This window comes from Trichosurus vulpecula, chromosome 8 (genome assembly GCF_011100635.1).
Source record: "Trichosurus vulpecula isolate mTriVul1 chromosome 8, mTriVul1.pri, whole genome shotgun sequence".
NCBI lineage: Eukaryota > Metazoa > Chordata > Mammalia > Diprotodontia > Phalangeridae > Trichosurus > Trichosurus vulpecula.
Window position 1 is genome coordinate 2,295,097 of NC_050580.1, and position 23,122 is coordinate 2,318,218.

Below are 23,122 nucleotides of genomic sequence, written 5' to 3' on the forward strand. Positions count from 1 at the left end.
ACAAAATGCTTTCCTTGTCTGCCTTGTTGTAGGTAGATAAAACCAGTATTATCACCCCCGTTTTACAGGTGAGAAAACAAAGTCTTAGAGAAGTTAAGTGTTTTGCCCAAGGTCACACAATAAGTGGAAGAGTTGGGACTTGAACCTGGGTCTTCTGACTCTAAATCCTATGATCTCTCACAGCCCTTCCTGCTCTGAAGAGGCAGCATTTTCTGCTGCTCGGATCACGTCGGTCTTCAAGGCAGAAACTCAGGAGGCCCTTGATGGTATTCTCAGAGTCACAGCCCTCAGGCGCTTTGCCTCCATCACGTAGATTTGTTCTCCTTTCCCTGGACAGGGAAAGTACAGGTTGCTTCATTCTTTGTATTTATTCCCAGCATCTACCACAAGATATATTTGTAGTATTTAGAAGCTATTTCAGTGTGGCCACTAGGGGGCACAGCAGATAGAGTGTTGGACCAGGAGTCAGGAAAGTCTGAGCTCCTATCAGGACTCCAACATTCCTGCCGCAGCTGCTGTTAGGACCCATGACTACTATGGCTGCTGCTGCTGCTGCTTCTACTGCTACATAAAGCTAGCATTTATATAGCACCTACTATATGCTTGGCACTGTGCTAAGCACTTTAGAAATAAAATCTTAATTTGATCCTCACAACTGTGGGAGGTAGGTGCCATTAAGATCTCCATTTGACAGATGAGGAAACTGAGGCAGAGATTAAGTGACTTGCCCAGGGTCACACCGCTAGTACATGTCTGTGGCTATATTTGAACTCAGGCCTTCCTGACCCCAGGCCCATTGCTCTATCCACTACTCTACTCAGTGTGTCCTATCACTATTCTTACCCAAACAAGAGATAAAATAGATGACTCTAACTACTTGAAACTGAAAAGCTTCTACACAGACTAAAAGAATGTGTCTAGGGTAAGAAATCTTGTATCAAATTCTCTGGTATGGGTTTGGTGTCCAAGATACACAAACAACTAATAAATATATATAAAACTAATAGCCATTCCTCAATAGATAAATGGTCAAAGGATATGAACAAACTTCTCAAAAGGAGAATTGCAAAGTATTCGCAACCATATGATAAAAATGTTCCATTCACTAATAATAAGAGTAATGCAAATAACAACCCTAAGGTTTCATTGACCTCATACTCTGAAAATTGACAAAGAAGAAAAAAGATGGCAACGGTCAACTCTGGAGGAGTTGTAGAATGATAAGAGCACTGACACGTTGTCGGCAGAGTTGTAAAATGGTGCCACCATTTTGGAAAAACCATTCAGAATCATGCAAATAAAATGACTAAAGTGTTCATAGTCTTCGACCCAGAGATCCCATTAATGGACTTATGCCCCAAGAAGACCATTGATGAGAAGGAAGTCCCCATATACTCCAAAATATTTATAGCAGTGCATATTGTGATAGTTAAGAATTGGAAACAAAGTAGATGCCCATTGTTTGGGGGATGATTAAACACATTGGGGCACATGAATGGAATGGAATATGATTCTGCTGTAAGAAATAAAAAATGTGATGACTATTGAGAAGTATGAGAAGAGCTATATGAACTGATATGATTGAAGCAAGCAGAGTAGAGAAAACAATGTACACAGTAATGACCACAATGAAAACGGAACGGATGACCACCCACCAAAAAATTAAAAATGAATGACACAAAATATAAAAATCCAGCAAGACTCAATGAAGATAGATGAGAGGACACCTTCAGCCCACCCTTTGGCAGAGGTGGGAGAGCCACAGGTATTGCACAATGCATGTTTTCAGACTTTTTTAAATGTATTGATCAGTTATGATCAATTTTTTCTTTTCATTTTCTTTGTCTTTAAAAAATGTATAATTTTTGCTATATGGAATGGCTCTTTGGGAAGGGGAGGGTGAGGGAAACTGATGGAAATGAGGATGGCATAAAAAACAAAAGCTATTGCTGAAAACTTATTAAAACAAAAAAAAACTGTCTTTGCTGTCCAGCAGTTCTGCTCTCCACTCTGTCCTACAGCAAAGTGAAGTGAAGGTCAGCGTAGGCCAATCCTGTGGTCCAGGGCCATTGATGAGTGGGTAAGGGATGCCCATTTCTCAAAGACCTAATGCAAGGTACTATCAAAGGCAGAGTGGAGGTTAGGTTAATGTTAACTGAGAATGACCAGGGCATTCCCTTCCCCAGTCATTGGCACGTTACCCTTAGAAATAGTGTCCAAAACTAATAAGAGAATGATTGTGCCTCTGAAATGTTAATGGGTGCAGAAGCTACAGAAATACCTAGAACAAAACCCCAGAGTTATTAAGGACAATTATCCAACAATCTTCCTGCTACCGTTTTGCTGAATATCTAATAAATCCTTACTGCTTTGTAAAAATCCTTCACTCATAACTATAAACCACATAGCGTAATAATAATGATAATAATCAAATGCAAAGAAATTGTAAACATCATTACTTTACATATGTTTTAATTAATCGTATATTTAGTTTTAACTAGTGGTTCAACCACCGAGTTGAACTGAACTGAAAATCTCAAAGTTTACAAGTTTGGCAAAATGGGACTTCATGTAATATTAAACATCCCTTATCTTTAGGTAGAGCCATGATTCTAAGAAATAGGATGTATTTCCTGTTGTTGTTGTTTTCTGATGTTGTTTGGTCTTATAGCAGAAAGACTTTGTTGGGAAATACCAGTGTTGAAGATTCCCACACTAGCTAAAAGCAGAAATGGGAAGGGCTTAGTCAAGTTTGGTGGGAGAAGTGTGGGGCCCATAACTAGGATGTGAGAAAGTTATCTTAAGTTTTCTACATTTCTAAACAACCAAGGTCATGTCTCAGTTGTGGGTGACCCCCACACTACTCAGTTATCTACACTGAGCCTGTCTTCTCGGACCATATCTTACATATCAATAGTTTTCAAAACCAAAATGGCGACATTACAAGCACATAGCAGAAAGAGCTGGGGGAAGGCATCAAAGAGAACCCGCCCAGCCCTACCCCCACCTCCCCAATAAAAGGAAACAAGAGCTCCACACATACCAGTCGGCGGATCTCTCTTTCACACTCTCTCTTGATTCGAGAAATTTCCTCCTGGTGAAGGTGATACACACTCCGAATTTCCGCAGCTTTGATCTTGTCGGCCTGGATGACCATGGTCAGGGCTTCTTCCACTTGCTTCTTGGCTCCCTTGAGCTCAGAAATCTCTTGCTGCATTTTAATCTTCTCGAACTCAAAGCCCTTCTTGGCTTCCTCCCGCGCTTCGGAAATCAGCACGGTTTTGACCTTGTCGGGAGCGCTGTCTCTGAGCGCGCTGAGGAGCGCCTGGAGTCTCTGGTTCTCATTGTCTTTGATTCTGATGACGCGCAGCAGCTCTGTCTCGTGCTGTCTCAGGAGCGCTTCGCGGACAGCCTGGAGCTCCTTCATCTTTTCTTCGTGAAGCTTGGCTTTGAGCTCCGTCACCAACACGGTGTTTTTATGCTGCTCGTGCTCCTTCACCTGCCGAATTTCCTGGTTTTTCTCCCGCTCGGCCTTACTGACCTAAAGAAAAGAAAGGGCAAGATTAGGGCACGTCTGGGAACGCACAGGAAGCCACTGGGAGCACAGCTGTGGGAGGCCAGAGTCTTAAAAGAAGAGGAGGAAGCCTTTACTTGCATCTCTTCCCACCAAATCTCCGCGAAGGAAATTTCCTGGAGGAAGGAATCAAAGACTCATGGGCAGATTCTAGGAATCCACATATCTGCAGTTGGCTGCCCATTAAAATTCATGACATGAAAACATCATAGGGAAATGTAGTGAGAGCAACTCCACTCTCAAAATAAATGTGGACCCTGGAGTCACTATGGCCAGTGCCAGGGAACTTACTTCGATGCTGATTCTTGGTATGTAACATGGTATATATTCCATGCTAGAAAACCACATGATAGAAAAAAAAATGACAGGATAGACGACCTCTCTTATGATACTCGGACAAAGACTGCATTGGGAGGCTAGTTTCACTGGTCCATGTAAATTGTCCACATCCACCATTTTACTGCTGGCATTCCAGGTCAGGCTATGTGAACAAAAGGGAAATACATGGTGGAGGACTGAGAGTATTGCCCTAGGAGTCAGGAGACCCCGGGGCTTGGCCGGTGTCTACCACTAACAAGCCAGATGACAATCCATTCCACATAATCATGGAATCTGCATTTTGGAAGGGATCTTGGGGCCATCTGGTCCAAATCCAAAGTGAATAAGAATCCTCCTATTGTAACAACATAGCCACCCCAATAAGTGGCCCTGAAGCCCTTGGAGTAACCCTACTACTTCTTCAGATGCTTTTCAATAGCTCTGATCATCAGGAAGCTTTTCCTTACACCCAACTGAAGTCTTCTTCTCTGCCCCATCTACCCATTGCTCCTAGCTTTGTCTTCTAGGGTCAAGCAGAACAAACCCTTCTGTGTTCTGGCCCTTTAATTATGTGTCCACACTAAGTCTTCTCTGCTCCAGGCTCAACCTCCTCAGTTCATTTATCTAATTACTGTGGTATGATCTTGTGGCCCTTCCCTCTGTGGTCACCCTCCTTTGGAAGCTTATCAGCCTTCTTCCCCCACATGCCACCTGCAAGTGTAGGAGTCTGGCCAGGGCAGCAGACAGTGGCACTCACCTCCATCCTCAGGAAACACTTCTCTGATGTGGAGAAAAACAAAGGAACACAGTGACCACATTTTGTAATGTGCCTCTCATTCTGTCTCTAGAGCTCTCCCCCTCACCGTTCAAAGGAAGGAGACCTATTTTACCCAGAGGCAGCTAGGTCTGGAGTCAGGAAGACTTACATTCCAATCTGGTCTCAGAGACTTTCCAGCTGTCTAGCTAGTAAGTCACTTGCTAGCTGGGCAATTCACTCAAACTCCATCTGCCTCAGTTTTACCATCTGTAAAATGGACATAATAATAGCCCCTACCTCCCAGGGTTGTTGTGAGGTTCACAAGAGAAGATTTCTAAAGCACTTAGCACAATCCCAGGCACATAAGAAGTGCAATATAAATGTTAGCTAATTAATATCTTTGTTTTCCATAGGTTATCACATGTTACTTCATTTTCCATATTTCATCACATGTTATTACATTTTACACGTGTTATTGTGCAGTTTCCCATCAATCAGTCCACATGGGTCTTCTCTAAGTTTCTCTGAATTCATCATCCTCGTCATTCCTTAAGCATAAGTGCATTCCATTGCATCCTTGGCGCAGTTTGATTACCTTTTCCCCAGTCCATGGTCATCCACTTTGCTTCTACCGAATGTATTCCAAGACACAGTTTGGTAAATTAGCCTGTCCCCACCTTTGACCTCTCTGGGATTTATGCCCAGTAATGGGACCTCTGGATTCAAGGTTGTGTAGGGTTCAATTACTTTTTAGTGCTTTCCCATTATTTCCCAGAACACTGGACTAATTGACAACTCTAATTACAGTGGGTTCATGTGCCTGTTTTTCCTACAATTCCCCCCTTTCTGTCTTTTCTATCTTTGCCAATCTGATCGGCATGAGATGAAACCTCAGCTTTGCTTCAATGTGTGTACCTCTTAGCAGTAGTAACTTGGACCTTTGTTTTTTTACAAAGTTGTTTATAGTTTGCCTGAGAAAACAGATGTAAAGGGCTTTGCAAACCTTAAAGGACCATGTGAACATGATCTATTATTAGAACTATTCATTTGGAAACTGCCTGTTTCCATCCTTCGACTGCTGGGCTGCTGCAGAAGGATCTTCGTTTCATATGTTGGTAACAATCACCAATCTTGCACCTCAGACCTTTAACAGAGATCTTTGTTGGGAAGACTATTTTCCCCAATTAATAGCTTCACTTCTGACCCTATTATTGTTCAGTCATTCAGTTGTGTCTGACTCTTTGTTACCTCATGGACCGTAGCACACCAATGCTCTCCATGTAGTTTTCTTGGCAAAAATACTGGAGTGGCTTGCCATGTCCTTCTCCAGTGGATTAAGGCAAACAGAGTTTCAGTGACTTGCCCAGGATGACACAGCTAGTAAGGGTCTAAAGCCAGATTTAAACTCAGTCTTCCTGATTTCAGGCCCAGCACTCTATCCACTGAGCCACCCAGCTGCCTCTTCTGATTCCAGACACACTAATTTTTTCAAGCAAAAGCTTTTTAATGTTATGTAATCGAAACAGTCTATTTTTTCTTTCACAATTCCCTGTATCCCTTATGTAATAATTCTCCCCTACTGACATTTGTAAAAAGGCCTACTCCATTCTCCTCCATTTTTATTTAATGATGGGCCCATTTACGTTGAGGACATGTATCTATTTGGAGTTTGCTGTGGTATGTGGTGTAAGTTGTTGGTCCAAACTTCATTTCTGCCAAACTGATTTCAATTTTAACTAGCAGTTTTTGTCAGATAAAGTCCTTAGCCTCTTTAGTAGTTTGTATTGTGACTTTCATTGACTGAGTCACCGTGTGTGACTGCTTCTGCATCTTGCTTACCTAGTCTGTTTCGCTGATCAACCTCTTTCTTTTTGGACCTGTAGCAAACCGTTTGATGATTATGGCTTTATGGTATAGTTTGAAATCTGCTTCTGCTAGGCCCCTTTCATTCCTTTTTCACCCGTTATTTTCTTTAGGATTCTTGATCTTTGTTCTTACAGATGAATTTATCTATTATTTTGTCTGGTGCTATAAAGTAACCCAACCTTGGCAGAGAGCTACCAGTTTAACTGGATACTAAACCTGTAAATTAATAACCATAGCTAACAGCATTGTAAGGTTTGCAAAACACTGCAAATATCTCATTTGATCCTCTCAACCACCTTGGGGGGTAGATGCTTTTATTATCTCTATTTCAGAGACTGAGGCAGGGAGAAGTTAAATAACTCTCCATGGCCACACAGCTGGTGAACCTCTGAGGACAGAGTTATTCCAAGATCTTCCTGACGTTGGGCCCAGCACTCTCTCTACTCACTGTCACCCAACTGCAGAAGAGGCAAATGAAAACATCTCAGTAACTACTGACAATACACCATGTTTCTATCTAGGCCGAGCCTTTCTGAGGGAAATCCTCACGGCCCTTTGGTTGTAGACTAGGGGCGTCTTCAATGAGGGTGTTGGCAAAGAACAAGCAGGCTTTCAAAGAAATATTCAACAATGAACCACAACTTTACCATTTCATAATTAACCGAAAGAGGTGAAGACTATAAGCATCATTGTGTTTATTGTTTATTTATTGTAAATGAGCATTTGATTGCATAGAACAAAATGTTCTTCGCAATAAAGTGTCTCTCATTAACACATCAAGAGGATTCAAGATTCCTGAAAGATACACCAACAGAGATACTCCTGTTCAATGATGCTCTGATAATAAACATCAGGTGAGGCACAACACAAGCAGATGTAGGTCTACCCCCAGGATGTACAGCCAAGGCCGAGTCCAGATCAGAGCCAGATGCCCTGTACGTGGTGAAGTCCTCCAGATGTTTCTGTTTACTCTCAAATTCTGACATTCTTTGGTTCTGTGATTTTATTTCCTCAACCCAGTGAATAATCATGTGCTATGTCCCCATTGTAGACAACAGTGAACAGATATGGTCCTTACATTCCATTCCCTGAGTCTTCAAGGAGGTGCTTCCAAGACCACCTTGTTCTCAATGATCCCCTCAATGATGAACAAATTGCCAACTTTTCCATCCGTAAAATGAGGCAGTTAGACTAGGTGGTCTCTGGGGTCCCTGCCAGCTCCCAAATTGTGCCTCCCCAGCACCTCCCTGCTCTCACTCATGCAGACAACGATTTGAGCAGAAGATGCAGAAGCACCAGAACTCATGTGCCCACTGTCCAGATGGGCAGGTTTTCATTGGGTTGGTCCTGATTCCGAACTAAACAGAAAATGGCTGATAGCTGGGAGTGTGGACAAGGAAGGCCAAGGCCTCCCAAGGTACAGCTGTATGACCACTGGTGAGCTCGCTCTCTCTCTCTCTCTCTCTCTTTCTCTCTTCCTCTCTCTCTCTCTCTCTCTCTCTCTCTCTCTCTCTCTCTCTCTCTCTCTCTTCCTCTCTCTCTCTCTCCCTCTCTCTCTCTCTCTGTCTCTGTCTCTGTCTCTCTCTGTCTCTCTCTCTCTCTCTCTCTCCTCTCTCTCTCTCTCTCTTCCTCTCTCTCTCTCTCTCTCTCTCTCTCTCCCTCTCTCTCTCTCTCTGTCTCTCTCTCTCTCTCTCTCTCTCTCTCTCTCTCTCCCTCTCCCTCTCTCTCTCTCTTTCTCCCTCTCTCTCTCTCTCTCTCTCTCTCTCTCTCTCTCTCTTCCTTTCTCTCTCTCTCTCTCTCTCTCTCTGTCTCTGTCTCTCTCTCTCTCTCTGTCTCTGTCTCTGTCTCTGTCTCTCTCTCTCTCTCTCTCTCTCTCTCTTCCTCTCTCTCTCTCTTTCCTCTCTCTCTCTCTCTCTCTCTCTCTCTCTCTCTCTCTCTCTCTCTTCCTCTCTCTCTCTCTCTCTTCCTCTCTCTCTCTCTCTCTCTCTCTCTCTCTCTGTCTCTCTCTCTCTCTCTCTCTCTCTCTCTCTCTCTCTCTCTCTCTCCCTCTCTCTCTGTCTCTCTGTCTCTCTCTCTCTCTCTGTCTCTCTGTTTCTCTCCCCCTCCCCTCTTCTTCTCTCTCTCTCCCTCCCTCCCTCCCTCCTCTCCCTCTTTCTCATCAGCAGCGGGTCCGAGGACCAGACAATAGTGCCTTTTTAAACATCACAAACCCCTGTACTCACAGGACAATGAACCATTCTGAAGCTCCATAGATAACTCCCATAGAACAATCAGTATCTACAGATGCTAAGCACCATCCTTGTCATGGTGGAGGGGACTTAACTCATCAATATCCTTGCCTGAAACCAGGCTTTCCAGCTCCTGACCTGGGTCCTTGTGCTCCTGCTAGGTGGGTAGTCTCAATAATGAGCCCAACTCAGACCCATCAGGCTTCCTCTGGCCCTTTGGCCACCTCTGTGCCAAGTGGCTGCCTATATCACAAATCCCACCATCCCACCTCTACCTCCGAACCACAAATCAAATTACTACCGCCATCCCTGGAAAGGATCTGTTGAGCAAATGCCCTATAACCCCAACCCCTCATCCCTGTGACTCCTTAGTCTAATAAATCCCTCCCATGGCTGTTGCTCCCATTGGAGAGGAAGGTCCCCAATGGGAGGCACTTGCCAGCACTTAGCGCAGTGCCTTACATATAGTAAATGTTTAACAAATGGTTTGTCTTTCATTCATTCAGTGTTGCATGTTATGGTCGAGCTGACTGGCAATGCCCCAGAAAATGATAAAATTCTGTTGGTGTTCCAGCCCAAGCCCAGGCTTAGCAGGCCTTTCCAACCTCTCAATCATGTGTAGCTGTTTCAGGTTCTGTCACACAGTGAAAGCTTGGGGAGTCAGTGGGGAATGAGCCCGAGCTCTGGGTCTCTATTTCTGCAGTCAGTTTTTTCTGCTGGAGACCCTGGGGAAACAGAGCTGTTTCCTTCTTAATTTAAGAACAAGAGGTCATGCTTCTGGCTTCAGCAGGGTCCCAAACACAGGGACTGTTCCCAACAGTGACTCTTCATCTGGTTGGCATGTGCCCAAAGAGCCTTGGTTTCTTCCTGGGGTCCTTAGCCACTGTATTTTGGGGTATATATATGTAGTAAATCTGAGCCAGACAACATTGCCACGTCCTCCTTAAGGGTTAGTATAAACAAACCTCTGTTGCCATCTCATTATAAGAGATCTGTGGTGAGGACCCCTGAGCATCACTGCTGCTCACACCTTTGAACAGCGTCTTCAAGCACCACTGTGACCAGCCCAGAACAATGGCGTCTGGGGCCAGCCTACTGTTAATTTCCTTATGAATGCCTGTTACTCACAACTGTTGGAATGGGCAGATGAAAGAAGATGTGGTGAATGGGTAAATGAAGGAAGGATGAGCCGACCACTAAAGAGGCTTAAGAGTCATTTCTACAACTCCAAGCACTGGGACTAAATGAGACTTTGTTTGATTGGGCCCTTGAAGAACAAAAAGTTATTTGGCCCAGAGCTCTTCTGAAGGTCTAGAAAGCTTTGCTAAAAGTCACTGTGGGGAATGAACTTCTCTGAATCTTCCTTCTAAATCTCCCTCTCCATCCCTGACCCTTCCCTGAGCTCAGAGCTCACTGCTCCACTTGTCAACTGGACATCTCCCCACAAACCCCCCACTCTCACTTCAGACTCAACATGTCCAAACCTGACCATTAACCCCCTCACCCAGAACCTGCCACTTCCTCAGCTGACTCCTCCATTTCTACTGGAGGTCCTACCAAGCATCCTTCCCATCATGCATACTTAACAACTTGGAGTCTCTCTAGACTCTTCCCCCTCCTTCCTCTCGCACCTGCAGTCAGACCTCCAGTGATTCCACGTCCCCCAAATCTCTTGTATATGCTCCCTTTCCCCCCATGCCCAGCACTGTAGCCCAGGCCTTCATTACCTCCTGTCCAGCCTGCTGCTCAAGCTCTCTCCCCCTCCTGTCCTTCCTTCACATGGCTGCCGGAGGCATCTTTCTGGTATTTGGTCTGTTCACATCACTCAGAGACCTTCAGGAGCTGCTCCCCCTTTCCAATAGCTTGAGCATCCAACACATGGTCTGCTGGCCAAAGGTAACCCACCAGAATGGGGGGTGCAGGTCTGGCCTTGAAGGAGCTGAAATCTGAGTAGAAAACCATGGTAACCTAACAATCTAACACATGAACACTGCTCCTCTGGGTAGTCAACTGATGGCCCCCAAATGTGATGTATGGAACAAATGCATACAGCCACAAAGAAATGGATTCATGACCATGTGATTCCCCTATCACTAAGGATGCTTCTGCCCAGAGAATAAAGCATTGCCTTCATGACCCTCCACCATCTTGAGGCTTTGTCCCTGTTCTCTACTTCCATGCCCAACTGGCTCTCTAGGTGTTTCCCAGTCTAGTTAGTCCCCAATAGGCTAGTGCCTCAGCAACAGAGAGTTCATCACTCTGTCCCCATTGCAAACTTTTCACCCTCTCATGGTGTGGAAACTGTCCATGCTAACATACTACTGTCCTCACTCCCAAGAGGCCAGGACCATCTCCACTGCAGAGTGGAGGTCCTGAGGAAGTATAACATCTCACCCAGACTCTGAACCAATCTAGAAATAGCAAAAGGCCATTTCTGATGCCCCTGAGCAGCATCCCAGGAGCCCAAGCCAATGAAAGGTAAATGCTGCCAGGTCCTCTTGGGCTGGGACCACTTTGGGCTCAGACTGTCAGCTTTCCAAGGACTAGCCCCCACCAGCTTGAAGGGGCTCACCTCAGCTGCCGGGCAACTGGAATGTTTGAGCGAAGCAATCCTTGGGAGCATGTAAAATGCCCTTGGTACCATTTGGGCCATCCCTCAGTGATTGAGGCAGGAAAGGGGCATCCCACTAAAGAAACCAAACCACTGGACAATCCCAACATACATGAACCAGAAGACAAAGTGGGGAAGGGTGCAGCTAAAAGGAAGGAGGCTCCAGCTTCCCCTTGGAAGCCAGAGGTACTGATGGCTCAGGCTTTACAAGGCATCCGAAGACAGCAGGAGATTTCATTTCACAGAACATGTGACCCTCCTAACCTGCAGCTCTCACCCCCAACTGGAGCAAAAAGACCACAGTGAAGAATGATGCCATGGGGCCCCAGCAGCCCTTGCAAAAGAGGTTTGTTAGGTTCAAAAAGAAAAAAAGCATTTAAATAATCAGAGTAAAATGCAGGGCTGGGCTTGAAGTCAGTTGGGTCCAGCTTGACTCCCACCTCTGATTCTTCCTGGCTGCAGGGACCTGGGCACCTCACCTCATGTCGGAGCCTAGGGGATTGCTAATTGGGAACAATGACATCTAGAGGACCCTCAGGGATATTGGAAGGCTCAAATGAAAGAACACATGTAAAATTCTCTGCAAACCTTTAAGTGATATACATATATATGGATCGTATGTACATATACACATGTACACACATCCATACCTATGTCAGCTAACATTGCTACTGCAGCTCCTTCTACTTCTTCCTAACCATCCAGGAGGAAACGTCCCTTTTCAACAAAGACATTGTGGAAAAATCATGCTTTGGAAAAGCTGGTGGGTGAATTTCTCAAGGAACAAAGGAAGACCCAGGATACAGTCGGGATCCTGGGGAAGCCTCCTGCCCTCCACTTGCAGATGGCCACTCAGCCCATCCCCATGGCAGCCCTACATCCCTTGTCTGTGAAGAAGCGGTTCACATTGTTCTCAAGCTGCTGCCGCTCACATTTGGGATGCTCTATCCATCACCAGCTGTGTGTCCCTGGGAAAATCCCTTCCCCTCTCTGGGTCCCTGTTTTCTCTCCTGTAAAACGAGGGGCTTGGAGAGAGGGAAGGGAAAGGATGAGGTCCCATCAGCACCTAAAAACTAGAGCTGAGGCTATTGCTGAGAGGCAGGAAACACAAGGTGCTTGTTGGCCTGGGAATGGACAGCAGAGGCCCCCAGCACTGGTCACAGGACTCCCTGCTCAGAGCAGCCCAGGCAGCCCTTCACGGGGCTGATCACCAGAAGAAAGAGGGCCAGACATCCAGGGCACACCTGGACACCTCGCCAGCCTTAGGAGGGTCCTGCTTCCCACTTCCGGTGCTTTGGGTGGGCATGAAGGATGCTCCTGGAAGGATGAGGTACAGATACAAGTGTTTTATTAGTGCTGTGAAAGCTGAGAGTCTGGGCCAAGAAGCGCCTGGCCCCAGGGTCACAAGCTGGGTGAGACCCCGATGAAGCCATTTTCCAGAACTAAAGGCAGTAAGGAGAAAGCCCCGGTGGTGAGCCCTTCAGAGCAGAGAGCAGACCCACCTACTGCCACCCACAACCATGAGAGCCAGCAGATTTGGAGCTGTCAGCTTCTCTGAGCATTCGAGGCATCACCCGCCCCACCCCCCGACTTGTTCCTTGCAACAATCTGCAGGGTAGATGATGACGTACAGTGATCAAGTGACCACCCTGGGATTTGAACCCAGTTCCTAGGTGACTTCTAGAGAGCCATTGGCAACCTGGCTCCTGAACCAGTCACCCCAAGTCTGGGAGATCAAAGCGTAGGCAGGAGCTTTCACGGCTCTGGCTTGGTCACCTCCAAGAAGTCTGTTGCCAGCAGCAACTCATGAGGCTGGCTCATACAGGCAGTTGGGATTCCAGTAGAAAGGGTTCTCAGGATCTGTAACAAGCCAGGAAAATACAAAGCCCCCCCCCACTGCCCTGAGCACCTCTTTGGTGCCTCGGACCCTGCCGTGACCAGCTGGGTCTCAGGCGCAGGGTCTGGGCAGCTGTGGTGATGCTGGCAGCATGATGCTTCAGTCACTGGAGGGATTGGGAAAATGCTTGGCTGTACTGGAAGCTGCCGGAAGAAGCAGCGGCCAAGTGTGGCCATGAGTTCTGAATGAACAAACCCAATCCAACAAGTATCTATGAACATCAGCACCCCCAGGGGATGCCATGTGTCTGGGGCTTCACTTAATTAATTCTAGGCACCTCTAGTCAGTCCCCCTATGACTACTAGTCAGGTGCCAGGGACCCAGAGACAAGGCTCAAGCCTCTCTGCCTCTAGGAGCTTCCCCAGAGGGTCAAGCCACAGGATATGTGGGCAGATCTGGTCATGTCACACCCCCATTTCAAACCTTAGATGCCTCCCTGGTGCCCCTCCTCCCCCAATTAAATCTTATCTCAGCTTGTCCTCTCGCTGTGAACATCAGCTAGATCCGGTCTGGGCCCACATTGTGGAGGCCCTTGAACGCTAGACCTGGACTTTGTGCCCTATTTAATGGGTTACAGAGCGGAGCAGTGACCTTGGGAGGGGGGTATAGAGTGAGAACAAGGCTTCACTCCCCTGGGCTGTGTCTGTGTGTTGGCTTGTAAAGGAGCACTTTGGGGCTTAGTTTATGAAAGGACTGTAACCTGCAGAACCAGAATTCCCCACAGATGCCTCCTCTCCTCTCAGGAGGACATAATGAACAAAGGGAGGGAAGGAGAAGCCACCCCGGGGACTCAGGCCTAGCTGCTCAACTGGACAGGATCCATTTCAATGCTTATTTCAGGAAAAAAGCCTCTGGGCTTTTCCAGCTGACTATTCCAGCACCAGCCTCAGGATGGTCTTGGCTTCAGCCTCTACGGTACAGGATGTGACTCAAGCAAGCCGGAGCAGTGGGTCATCAGCTCCTAGCCATGGATCAGGAAGGACCTCGGAAGAAGTAACGCCCCAGAGGAGGAGAAGTAACTCCCCAAGGTCACCCAAGCACTCCACCCCCCCAGGCCAGGCCAGGTGTAAGGCATGTGCCCAGATGAGCAGATATGGCACCTACCTGCATGATCCCAACCGAGACCATCCCCCCCAAAGCATTCTTATTGTTCAGGAAAGGGAACTGAGTCCCAGAGAAGGGAAGAGTCCCATCTGGGTCTCATGAGGCAGCAGGAAGCAGAAGGGCTGGGGCTCAAACCCAGACTTCTCCCCCAGGTGAGGTGGCATCGGGGGCACTCAGCCAACTCCCCCTCTAGCCTATGGCAAGAGGATGCAGGAGGCCCAGGCAAAGCCCCGAGTCTGACACCCACTTGGGGGAAATCCAGTTTTCAGAGATCAAAGCTGGACTTGATTTATTACTCTACAATCCCAGAGACCCTGGGACAAGCTGCCTGGCCCTGAAGAGCCCCAGCCCCTTCACCATCCTCTGTGGACTCCCCAGATCTGTGGAGAGCAGCTGGAGATCTGCTGGGAACTCCCCGGACCCTCCTCACCTCTGCCTGGCCCCAGCCCCTCTCCTCCCCTATCCTGCCTCCTCAGGCTGCCCAAGTCCTCTCCCTAATGCTGCTGGCTTTTTTGCTGCTCTGACCCAAAGCCGGGCAGAATCACAGCTTCCCACTGGAGGGACCTGGAAGGTCCTGCCCCCTGACCTTAAAAAGGAGGAAATTGTGGCTCAGAGGCGGGGGGGGGGGGGGGGAGCAATGGCTCCAGAGGGACACAAGTAGTTAGAAGCACAGGTGAGATTCAAACACAGATCCCTGGCTGTAAATCCAGGGCTCTTTGCCACATTTTATCCCTCAGGTTATGACTGTTCTGGCTACATAGAAGACAATGGCAGAATCCAATCTGGTCCCAGCCTAGAACCCATCCACCAGACTCAGGCAGCCTCCTCCCTTCCATAGTCTCCTCTGACATTGGTGGCTACCAGGTCCTGCTCCTCCCTCCAAGGCTCAGTTCACCCAGCCATCAGTCAGAGCCAGCTTGGGGTCCCTAACTAGGCTGGGAGCTGGGGGCCCAGTGTTACCCCTCATCCACACACCTACTGGAAGCAACAGTGACTAATCAATTCATCAGACATGATATTGGTGTGTATGAGAAGAAGAAAAATACACTTGCAAGGCTGGTTTTGGCATGTACGGCCAACCCACCAAAGGCTACCAAGGCCCACCTGATGAATGGCAGACAGCATCAGAGTTCATTGGCAATGATCTAAACATGGGTCTCATTACTGACCCGATCACCACGTCTGCCCTCCTGGAAAGTAAAGCTCCTAAGCCTGGATCTCTTTCTCTTTGAGATGCAGCTGGCCCCTAGCAGGAGGAGTCCTGCCCCCCACAACTCAGGGCTTTGGGTGATGGCAAACCTTAAAGAGCAAGGGTTATTGCTGTCTAATTAGAGAAGGAACCAAGGGAGATCTTTAATGGGACCTCTGATGAAGCTGCCCCACGCCTCAACCCCACTCCCATGCTCTAAGGACAGGTCCCATTGGCTACAGTGGCTATTAGGCCACAGGGTGGATATAATAAATGTTATTAAATAATAATTTATTTTAGATTTTATTTTTAAAATATTTAAATGATAATTTTATTAAATAAATACTACATTTTATTTCTGAGGGAAGTAAAGTAAGTTGTCCATTCAGAAAACTCAGTGATACTTGGAGATGGTCCTGCTGCATGCACAGCAGATGGTCTATCAAGCCCACTCTGACTCTGACTCTCCAAGGCTGCCAGGGAGGGCTCGGATCTCCCAGAAATCAGCTCTTTTCCCCACTATCTACAAGCAAATCATTTAGCGAAAACAAAAGTACACATGAATAGTTACAGACTTTTCTTGCCATTCTGGGAGCTCTGGCGCATCCCAATCCAGATCCAGCAGCAGCATAATGCCAGATCGGTGCTGGGGGAGAGTTCTGCACCAGGTCGTGAGAAACCAAACACCATAGAGGGATTTTAATTAAAAACTGAGCCACCAAATCACCATCTGGCCACAGTGATTCCTTCCGACCTGTGTCCCAGGCTCAAGACAGTGCAAAACCCTTTAGCTGCGTCCCCACAGGATTTGTATTTCATCAATCACATTTCTGACAAAATGCAGGAAGGAAGAATGGCACAGTGGAAAGGCCAGTAGACTGGGAGTCCAAAGACCTGGGTTCAAATGATGGCTCTGTCACTGACTGGCCATGTGATCTTGGAAAAGTCATTTCCTGCTTTGGGTTTCCTCTGTGAAGTGAAAGGGTTGGACTAGAAGATGTCTAAGGTCCCATTTCATTCTAAATCTAGGATCTTTGGGGCCCTCTCTGTCTCATCTTTGTGTCTGTCTATCTCTGTCCATCTGTCTGGCTCTCTCTCTTTCTCCCTCTTCTCTGTCTCTGTCTCTCTCTTTCTCTCTCACACACACATACATATACACATACACACACACACACACACACACACACACACACACACACACACACACAAAAACACCATTGAAAATCCTCCGTAGAAACAGCTTGACTACTAATGAAAGCAAAAGACATCTCCAAACCCCTTGGTCCAGAGAGCGGGAGTCCCGGGCACCTTGGGGGAATGCTCAGCTGTGATACTGCAGGCTGCATGGGTGAAATGGAGGACCAACTGTGGCTGTATTGACAGTCTCTCATGTCCCCGTGGAGGCAGAGAAGGAGGAGGCAAAGCAGCTCAGCTGGTGCTGGAGGATGAATCCCAGGCCCTGAGCAGCGCAGGTCTGTAGGGAGCAGGAAGGCTGGCCTCACTGTTGGATAGTTTATGTAACTGCCTACTGAGGCAGCGAGGATGCAGGGAATAGTGTTGGGCTGGGAATCAGGGAAATCTGAGTGCAAATATGGCCTGAGAAACTGTAACTGTGTGGCCCTCGGTCACTTAGCCTCTGTGTTCCTCAGTTTCCCTCAGCTGTAAAACGGGGATCATAACAGCACCTCCCTCCCAGGGCTGTTGTGAGGCACAAATGGCATCATATTTTTAAAGTGCATTGCACAGTGTGTCTGGCACACAGTGGGCGCTTAACAGAGGTTTGTTTCCTTCTTTCCTTCCTTTTTCCTGTCATTACTAATAAGTTCAACCCAACACACACATAGAAGGGGAGGCAATGGCAAAGTTGGGTCATGTCCACCATGGCCATAGCTATGGGGACAAACAGCAGGAACACCATGGGTGACAAGACAATCACAGAAGCGCTTCAGGTCTGGCTGGACTCCTGGCTGGAAATGCTGACAAACTGGACCCTGGCAATACCGCTGGTTGTTAGTTCACTGTCCCAGGTGGCTCTGCTTCTCCTAACAGGCTCTAAATTAGCCCTGAGTAAGCCCTGATGATAACCAGCTTGACCTGGAGGATGGAAGAGTGAAGGGTTATCTGAGGGAAGGGCTGCTGGGAATGCTTGGGTGCAGATGGTACTAACCATTTCCACGGACAAACCACAAGTCACCATGAAACCTGAAGACATGACTCCTTTGGTTTACGTGCTATAAGAATTTTAATTACAATATCAGAGTAAAATCAGAAACAAACCTTCCCAGTTATGGTCAAAGGCTTCATATGATTTTTTGTTGATGGCACCCACAGCTTCCAATCACACAACAAGGTATTATCAGCCGGTCCAGGATGAACACAAGAAATAACTTAATCCCTAAACCCAAATTAATAGTTAGGTTTTCTATGGAGCTTTAGGGTTTGCAAAGCATTTCTACAAATAGTTTCTCATTTTGGACTCACAACAACCCTGGGAAGTAGGTGCAAAACTATCCCAAATTTACAGTTCAGGAAACCGAGAAAGGTAGAGTTGCAGTGAACCCAGGGTCACACAGGGAGTGTTGAAGTCTGGATTTGAACTCAGTTCTTCCTGCCTCCAGCACCTAGCTGATTCTATTGAAATGACAACTGAAGTCTAGAGGGAGCATCTGGGAAGTCTGAGGTCCCTGCCAACATTCACTTAACCCAAAGTCAAACCTATAGATGAAGCAGGAACCAAACAATATTGATGCTGTCAGAAAAGGTTCTGAAAATGAGAAGGATATATTTTGAATGGAATCTGAATAAGCCCCTTTGAGTTGGATTGCAAGGAGCCAACTTCCAGAGAAGAAGATTTGAAGAGCTAATGTGCTACAATCCCTGTGAACAGCTACCTTCTCGCACGATATTTGTCAAAAAGTAGAGAAACCATTCAGGATGCACAGAACAAGACATGGAACAAGGGTTGTCATGGTAAGAACCACGGGAGGAAAAATGGTGTTTTCAGGGAATGCAGCCCTAATAAGAGGCATCAACCATCCCCATGGCAAAGTGACTGCAGAGAGCAATTAGAGTCTGCAGAAAGCCAAGGGAAGGCTGCCTCGACATCAGCATGGTGGCACACATGGCGAAAATATGATTACCTTTGTATTCCCCCCAATTACATTTTAAAACAATTTTTTTAACATTTGTTTTCTTTTTTAAAAAATTTGAGTTCCAAATTATATTCCTCCCTCCCTTCTTTTCCTCCCCCCCCAACAGTAAGCAATCAGATAATACATATGCAATCATGTAAAACATTTCCACGTTCGTCATTTTGTATAAGAAGACTGGAATAAAGGGGGGAAAATGAAAGAAAGATAGTGAAAATAGCACGCTTCAGTCTATATTCAAACAATGTCAGTTCTCTCTCCGGAGATGCATAGTCTGCTTCCTCACAAATCCTTCGAGATTGTCTTGGGTTATTGTATTGTTGAGAAGAGCCAAGGCATTCACAATTCTTCAACGAACAAGGTTGCTGTTACTGTGTACACTTCTCCTGGTTCTGCTCGCTTCACTCTGCCTCAGTTCATGTAAGTCTTTCCAGGTTTGTCAGGGTCTTTTTGGAGATCACCCTGCCTGTCATTTCTTATAGCTCAATAGTATTCCATTATATTCATGTGCCACGGCTTATTCAGCTAATCCACAATTGATGAGCGTCCTCTCAATTTCAATTCTTAGCCACCACGAAAAGAGCTTTTGCAGCTTTTTTATTCATCAAGCTGTATCATGCTCTCTATGGGTCCAACTGGCCTTCTTACAGTTCTTCATCGGCAGCACCCTGTTTCTCATCTCAGTGACTTCTCCTTGGAAAGCTCTCCTCTCCTCCCCTCCTCACTGCCTCTTGAGATTCTCCTTTAATACTCAGCTCAAGTACTGTCTTCTACATGAACTTTTTGGGATTCTCCCCACTAGTCCCCCCTTAAAATCACCTGTATTCATTTGGGTAACAATCTCTGTAGATGCTATGCCCCCTGACTGAATGTGCCTGATTTGGGCTCCCCAGGTTGCTAGGTGAGCCCTCGATAAATGTTTACTGATTAACTGAAGGAATTCAGGACCAGGGTCTCATTATGAAAGATTGTAGAGTTATTTATCCTTGTAGAGCCCAGACTTTGTGATCAAGGAAAAGGTAAATACTATGCAACACATCATTGCAGTCTTCAAGACTTTAGCACCTACTAGATAACCCAGCATGACATCCTGGGGGCCAGAATTCTATGAGGAACTCAACACCTTTCAAGGACTGACAGCTGACAATCCCCTGTACTACAAATGCAGACAACAAACTGACGTGGAATCAGACCCTCATCCTAGATTGAACTGTCACCCACAATCACCCGACTCTAACCTTTGTTCATAAAACTCTCAGATCGTTTTGTGTTTGATGTGGCTGAACCAAGTGCTTTCAAAATATGGAAGTCTCCCAGAAGAGGGCCAGGCCACACTGGGTAAGGAGGGTGTGATCCTGGAACTCTGACTCCTACAGCTGTGGGCAGTGAGCCTCCAGGTGCAGAGCTGACATTCTCCTGCTTTCTTCACCTGCACAAGAGACTGGAGAGCCACAAATCAAAAAGGACACTCCAAATGAGTCACCTGTCCCAGGACCACTTCTATCTAAGGGCCAGTGAATGAGATGAGAAGATGGGAATGATAACCAGGAATTTTTGCCAGTCCAGGCAGTACAGCGTCCTTCATGTTTTCAGAGCTCTTTGCCCCTTTCCTGCTTCCTCTCATCTGCTCTTCATTTGCTACAGCCAGCCTGGTAAAGCACTTCCCTAGAGAGGCCAGGCCAGTCCTTGGACAATGGGCCCCCACCGAGCCCTCACCAGAAGCCTGAGCACACCATTCTCCAGCAGAGCCTTTGGATGCCCATGAGGAGGTCTCAGAGCAGTATTGTGGAATGGTCCAGGAGGCACCTGAGAGGTGGTATGATCTAACTCCTTCCTCCAAAAAAGGAACCAAATGAATTGCTCCAAATCCCACAGCTCATTTTGATGGATAGGCTATGCATCAATTTTACGTTTATTTATTTGCAAACATATTGTTTTGTGGAATTGAAATACAAGTTCTTAGAGCACAGGTTTTGTTTTTGAATCCCCAGCACTTCACACCCAGTGCCTGGCACATGGAAGGTGTTTAATGCATGCTGAATGAATGGATGCAGTCTTCCCTTCTCTGCTGGAGACATTCTCTCCACTACTGACAGAATGTCTCCTTTCACAAATGGATATCCTTATTTGGATGAGTTTATTAAAGCAAAGTAAAAATCATTTTCTCATTGAGTAAAACAGAAGTTTCTGGAGGCCTGAGCCACTCTTTAGATCTCTGAAGAGGGTTTGGGATTCCGCTGTCCTGGATCTCTGCAGGAAGGCGGCAATCTCTCCTCATCACATTATTCATGTGTCAGCAGTCTTCCTAACAATCAATAAGAAATCTTGCAGTGATCCTGACAGCCCACCATGTACATGTCCATTAGGGCACTTCCTAATGGGAGCTAATGGACCTTTCAGAAGTTCCTGAGACATCCAGCCAATTTAGGCTTTCCTGTTATTTCCAAATTTCAGTAGAAGCAAATGTTGGAGGATGGAGGAATGCCATCCTCCTGAGCTTTCCTGGGTGGTCAGGGAGGACAAAGTCCTGTACTGCCTTGTTCTCAACCAGAACACAGTAAAATTGGGGTTTCCTCTGAGGCTCAGAGCGTGGGCCACCCCCTGCTGGAGGCCTGGGTGTTCTGAGCCTCTCCTTTGCTAGTGGGCACTTATTGCACATGTAGCCTGTGCTTATGTTTGTGAACATGTATCCTCTTAGAGGAATGGAAGCTCCTTGAAGGCAGGGACTATCTCACTTTTATGTTTATATCTTCAGCACCTAACACAATACCTGCATACAGCAAGTGCCAAATAAATGCATTTTGATCCATTGGCTGATAGAACAGAACCTTAGCATGGTGCAGCGGACTCAGGTTCAGAAGACCTGGGTTCAAATCCTCTCTTTACCCCTTAGCATCCGTATAACTTTAGATGGATTACTCCAGTTCATCTGTAAAATGAAGAGATTTGAACTATCCAAGCTCCAAATCCCCTTTCCAGGATTTCAATACTTCAGGGACAGAAAATGACCAAGGTCATCTGGACACCATATCTACTCCTCGAGGTAGGGAGGCAGGGGGAGCCCCACTGGGGGCCTCCATCTGTCTTGGAATGGCTGGAAGGAATCAAGGGCACCAATGAGCCCTAGACTCCCTTCAAGACGCTCTTTTCAAGCTCCTTGTTTTAAATGAGCTTTAGCCCGGCCCTTCCCCTGCCGCTAAAATTCCTCTGCATCGACTGTCTCTGTTTTTGTATTTCTTTATGTCTGAGCGTGTTGTTTCACCTCAACAGAACGCAGGCACCTTGAAGACAGGGAGTATTCGGTGCTTGTCTGTATCTCCAGCCACCTGGCCCAAAGTGAATGGATGAATGATTAGGCACTGAGAACCCTCTCTCCCTCTCAACATAAACCTTCTGAGTCTTAGCAATCGAGCTATTTCCCACCTCTCCCCTTTTGCACAGTCTCAAAAGCTCCCTTTGACTTGACAGGAAAAAAGACTGGGAAATTATTATGATCTGAGAAGCTTTTCCACTTGAGACCAGAGATCAGAACAGAACATACATACATCACAACGCTAAAAGTGCTAAAAGGTGCATTTTATTGGAATGATGAGAAGAGCTCAGGAAGAAAAGTCCAGTTGCCATGGAAACAAAATTAAGAACAAAGACTTCAGAATAAAAGGGCACCTCCTTGGGAAGCATTACTCAGAGACAGGGAGGCAGCCACTCGGGTTCATGTTACCCCTGTATAAGACCGGGCACCAATGATCTTTCAACTGTACAGGACCAAATCTTCCAAATAAGTAACAACTGCAGTAGCTGTGAATGTTTGGAGGGGGCAGCTAGGGCCAGCTGTGGGCGTGGCATGTTGCCAGTTGTCTTTAGGTGCGAATGTTCTAACTCTGGGGCTTATTTATTAGCACCCCCTTGATTAGCCTTAGGAGGAATCACACCCATATCCTGTGACTCCAGGCAGGGATATCTTGTAGCCAGCTCCTACAGGTTCATGAGAAAGCTGGTTTTTAAATTTTCAGTGTGAGCATTTACACCTTGGAAGTTGTCAAGCTGCAAATCGAGGATTGGTTTATTAATTTGTTAATTGCTTAGACTTAAGAGAGTGATGGAGAAAGTATTTATGATGCATATTAAACTTCAAAGTGGGTCCGCGTATCTTTCTGTTTCTTCCAGAGAGCAAGTTGTTAAACATGCACTAGCACATGAGTACTAGTATACAGCTGCTTTGGGAGAAAGGGAAACATCTCTCGCTCCTCAAATGTCCCCTATAGCAGCTTCATAATTTTTGGATTCCTTAAGTTAGGGATTCATTCCTTCAACCTAGAAGAAAGTTCAAGCCTTCATTAATCGACACTTGAGAGGAAGTTTCTCAGAGTCTTTCCTGCAAGCGAGTTGTGATAGGAGTGAAGTGGCAAGTATATGAAGCTACTAGAAA

At 46.5% G+C, this 23,122-nt stretch overlaps 1 protein-coding gene across 1 annotated transcript in view; it reads right to left on the bottom strand.

Moving 5' to 3' along the window:
• The window catches only part of JAKMIP3 (Janus kinase and microtubule interacting protein 3), a 72,808-nt gene that overhangs the window by 28,424 nt on the left and 21,262 nt on the right, over positions 1–23,122 (bottom strand). The window contains exon 2 of the mRNA XM_036734994.1: positions 3,044–3,541. Coding sequence (XP_036590889.1) covers positions 3,044–3,541 — 498 coding nt within the window. The remainder of the gene's footprint in view (positions 1–3,043; positions 3,542–23,122) is intronic.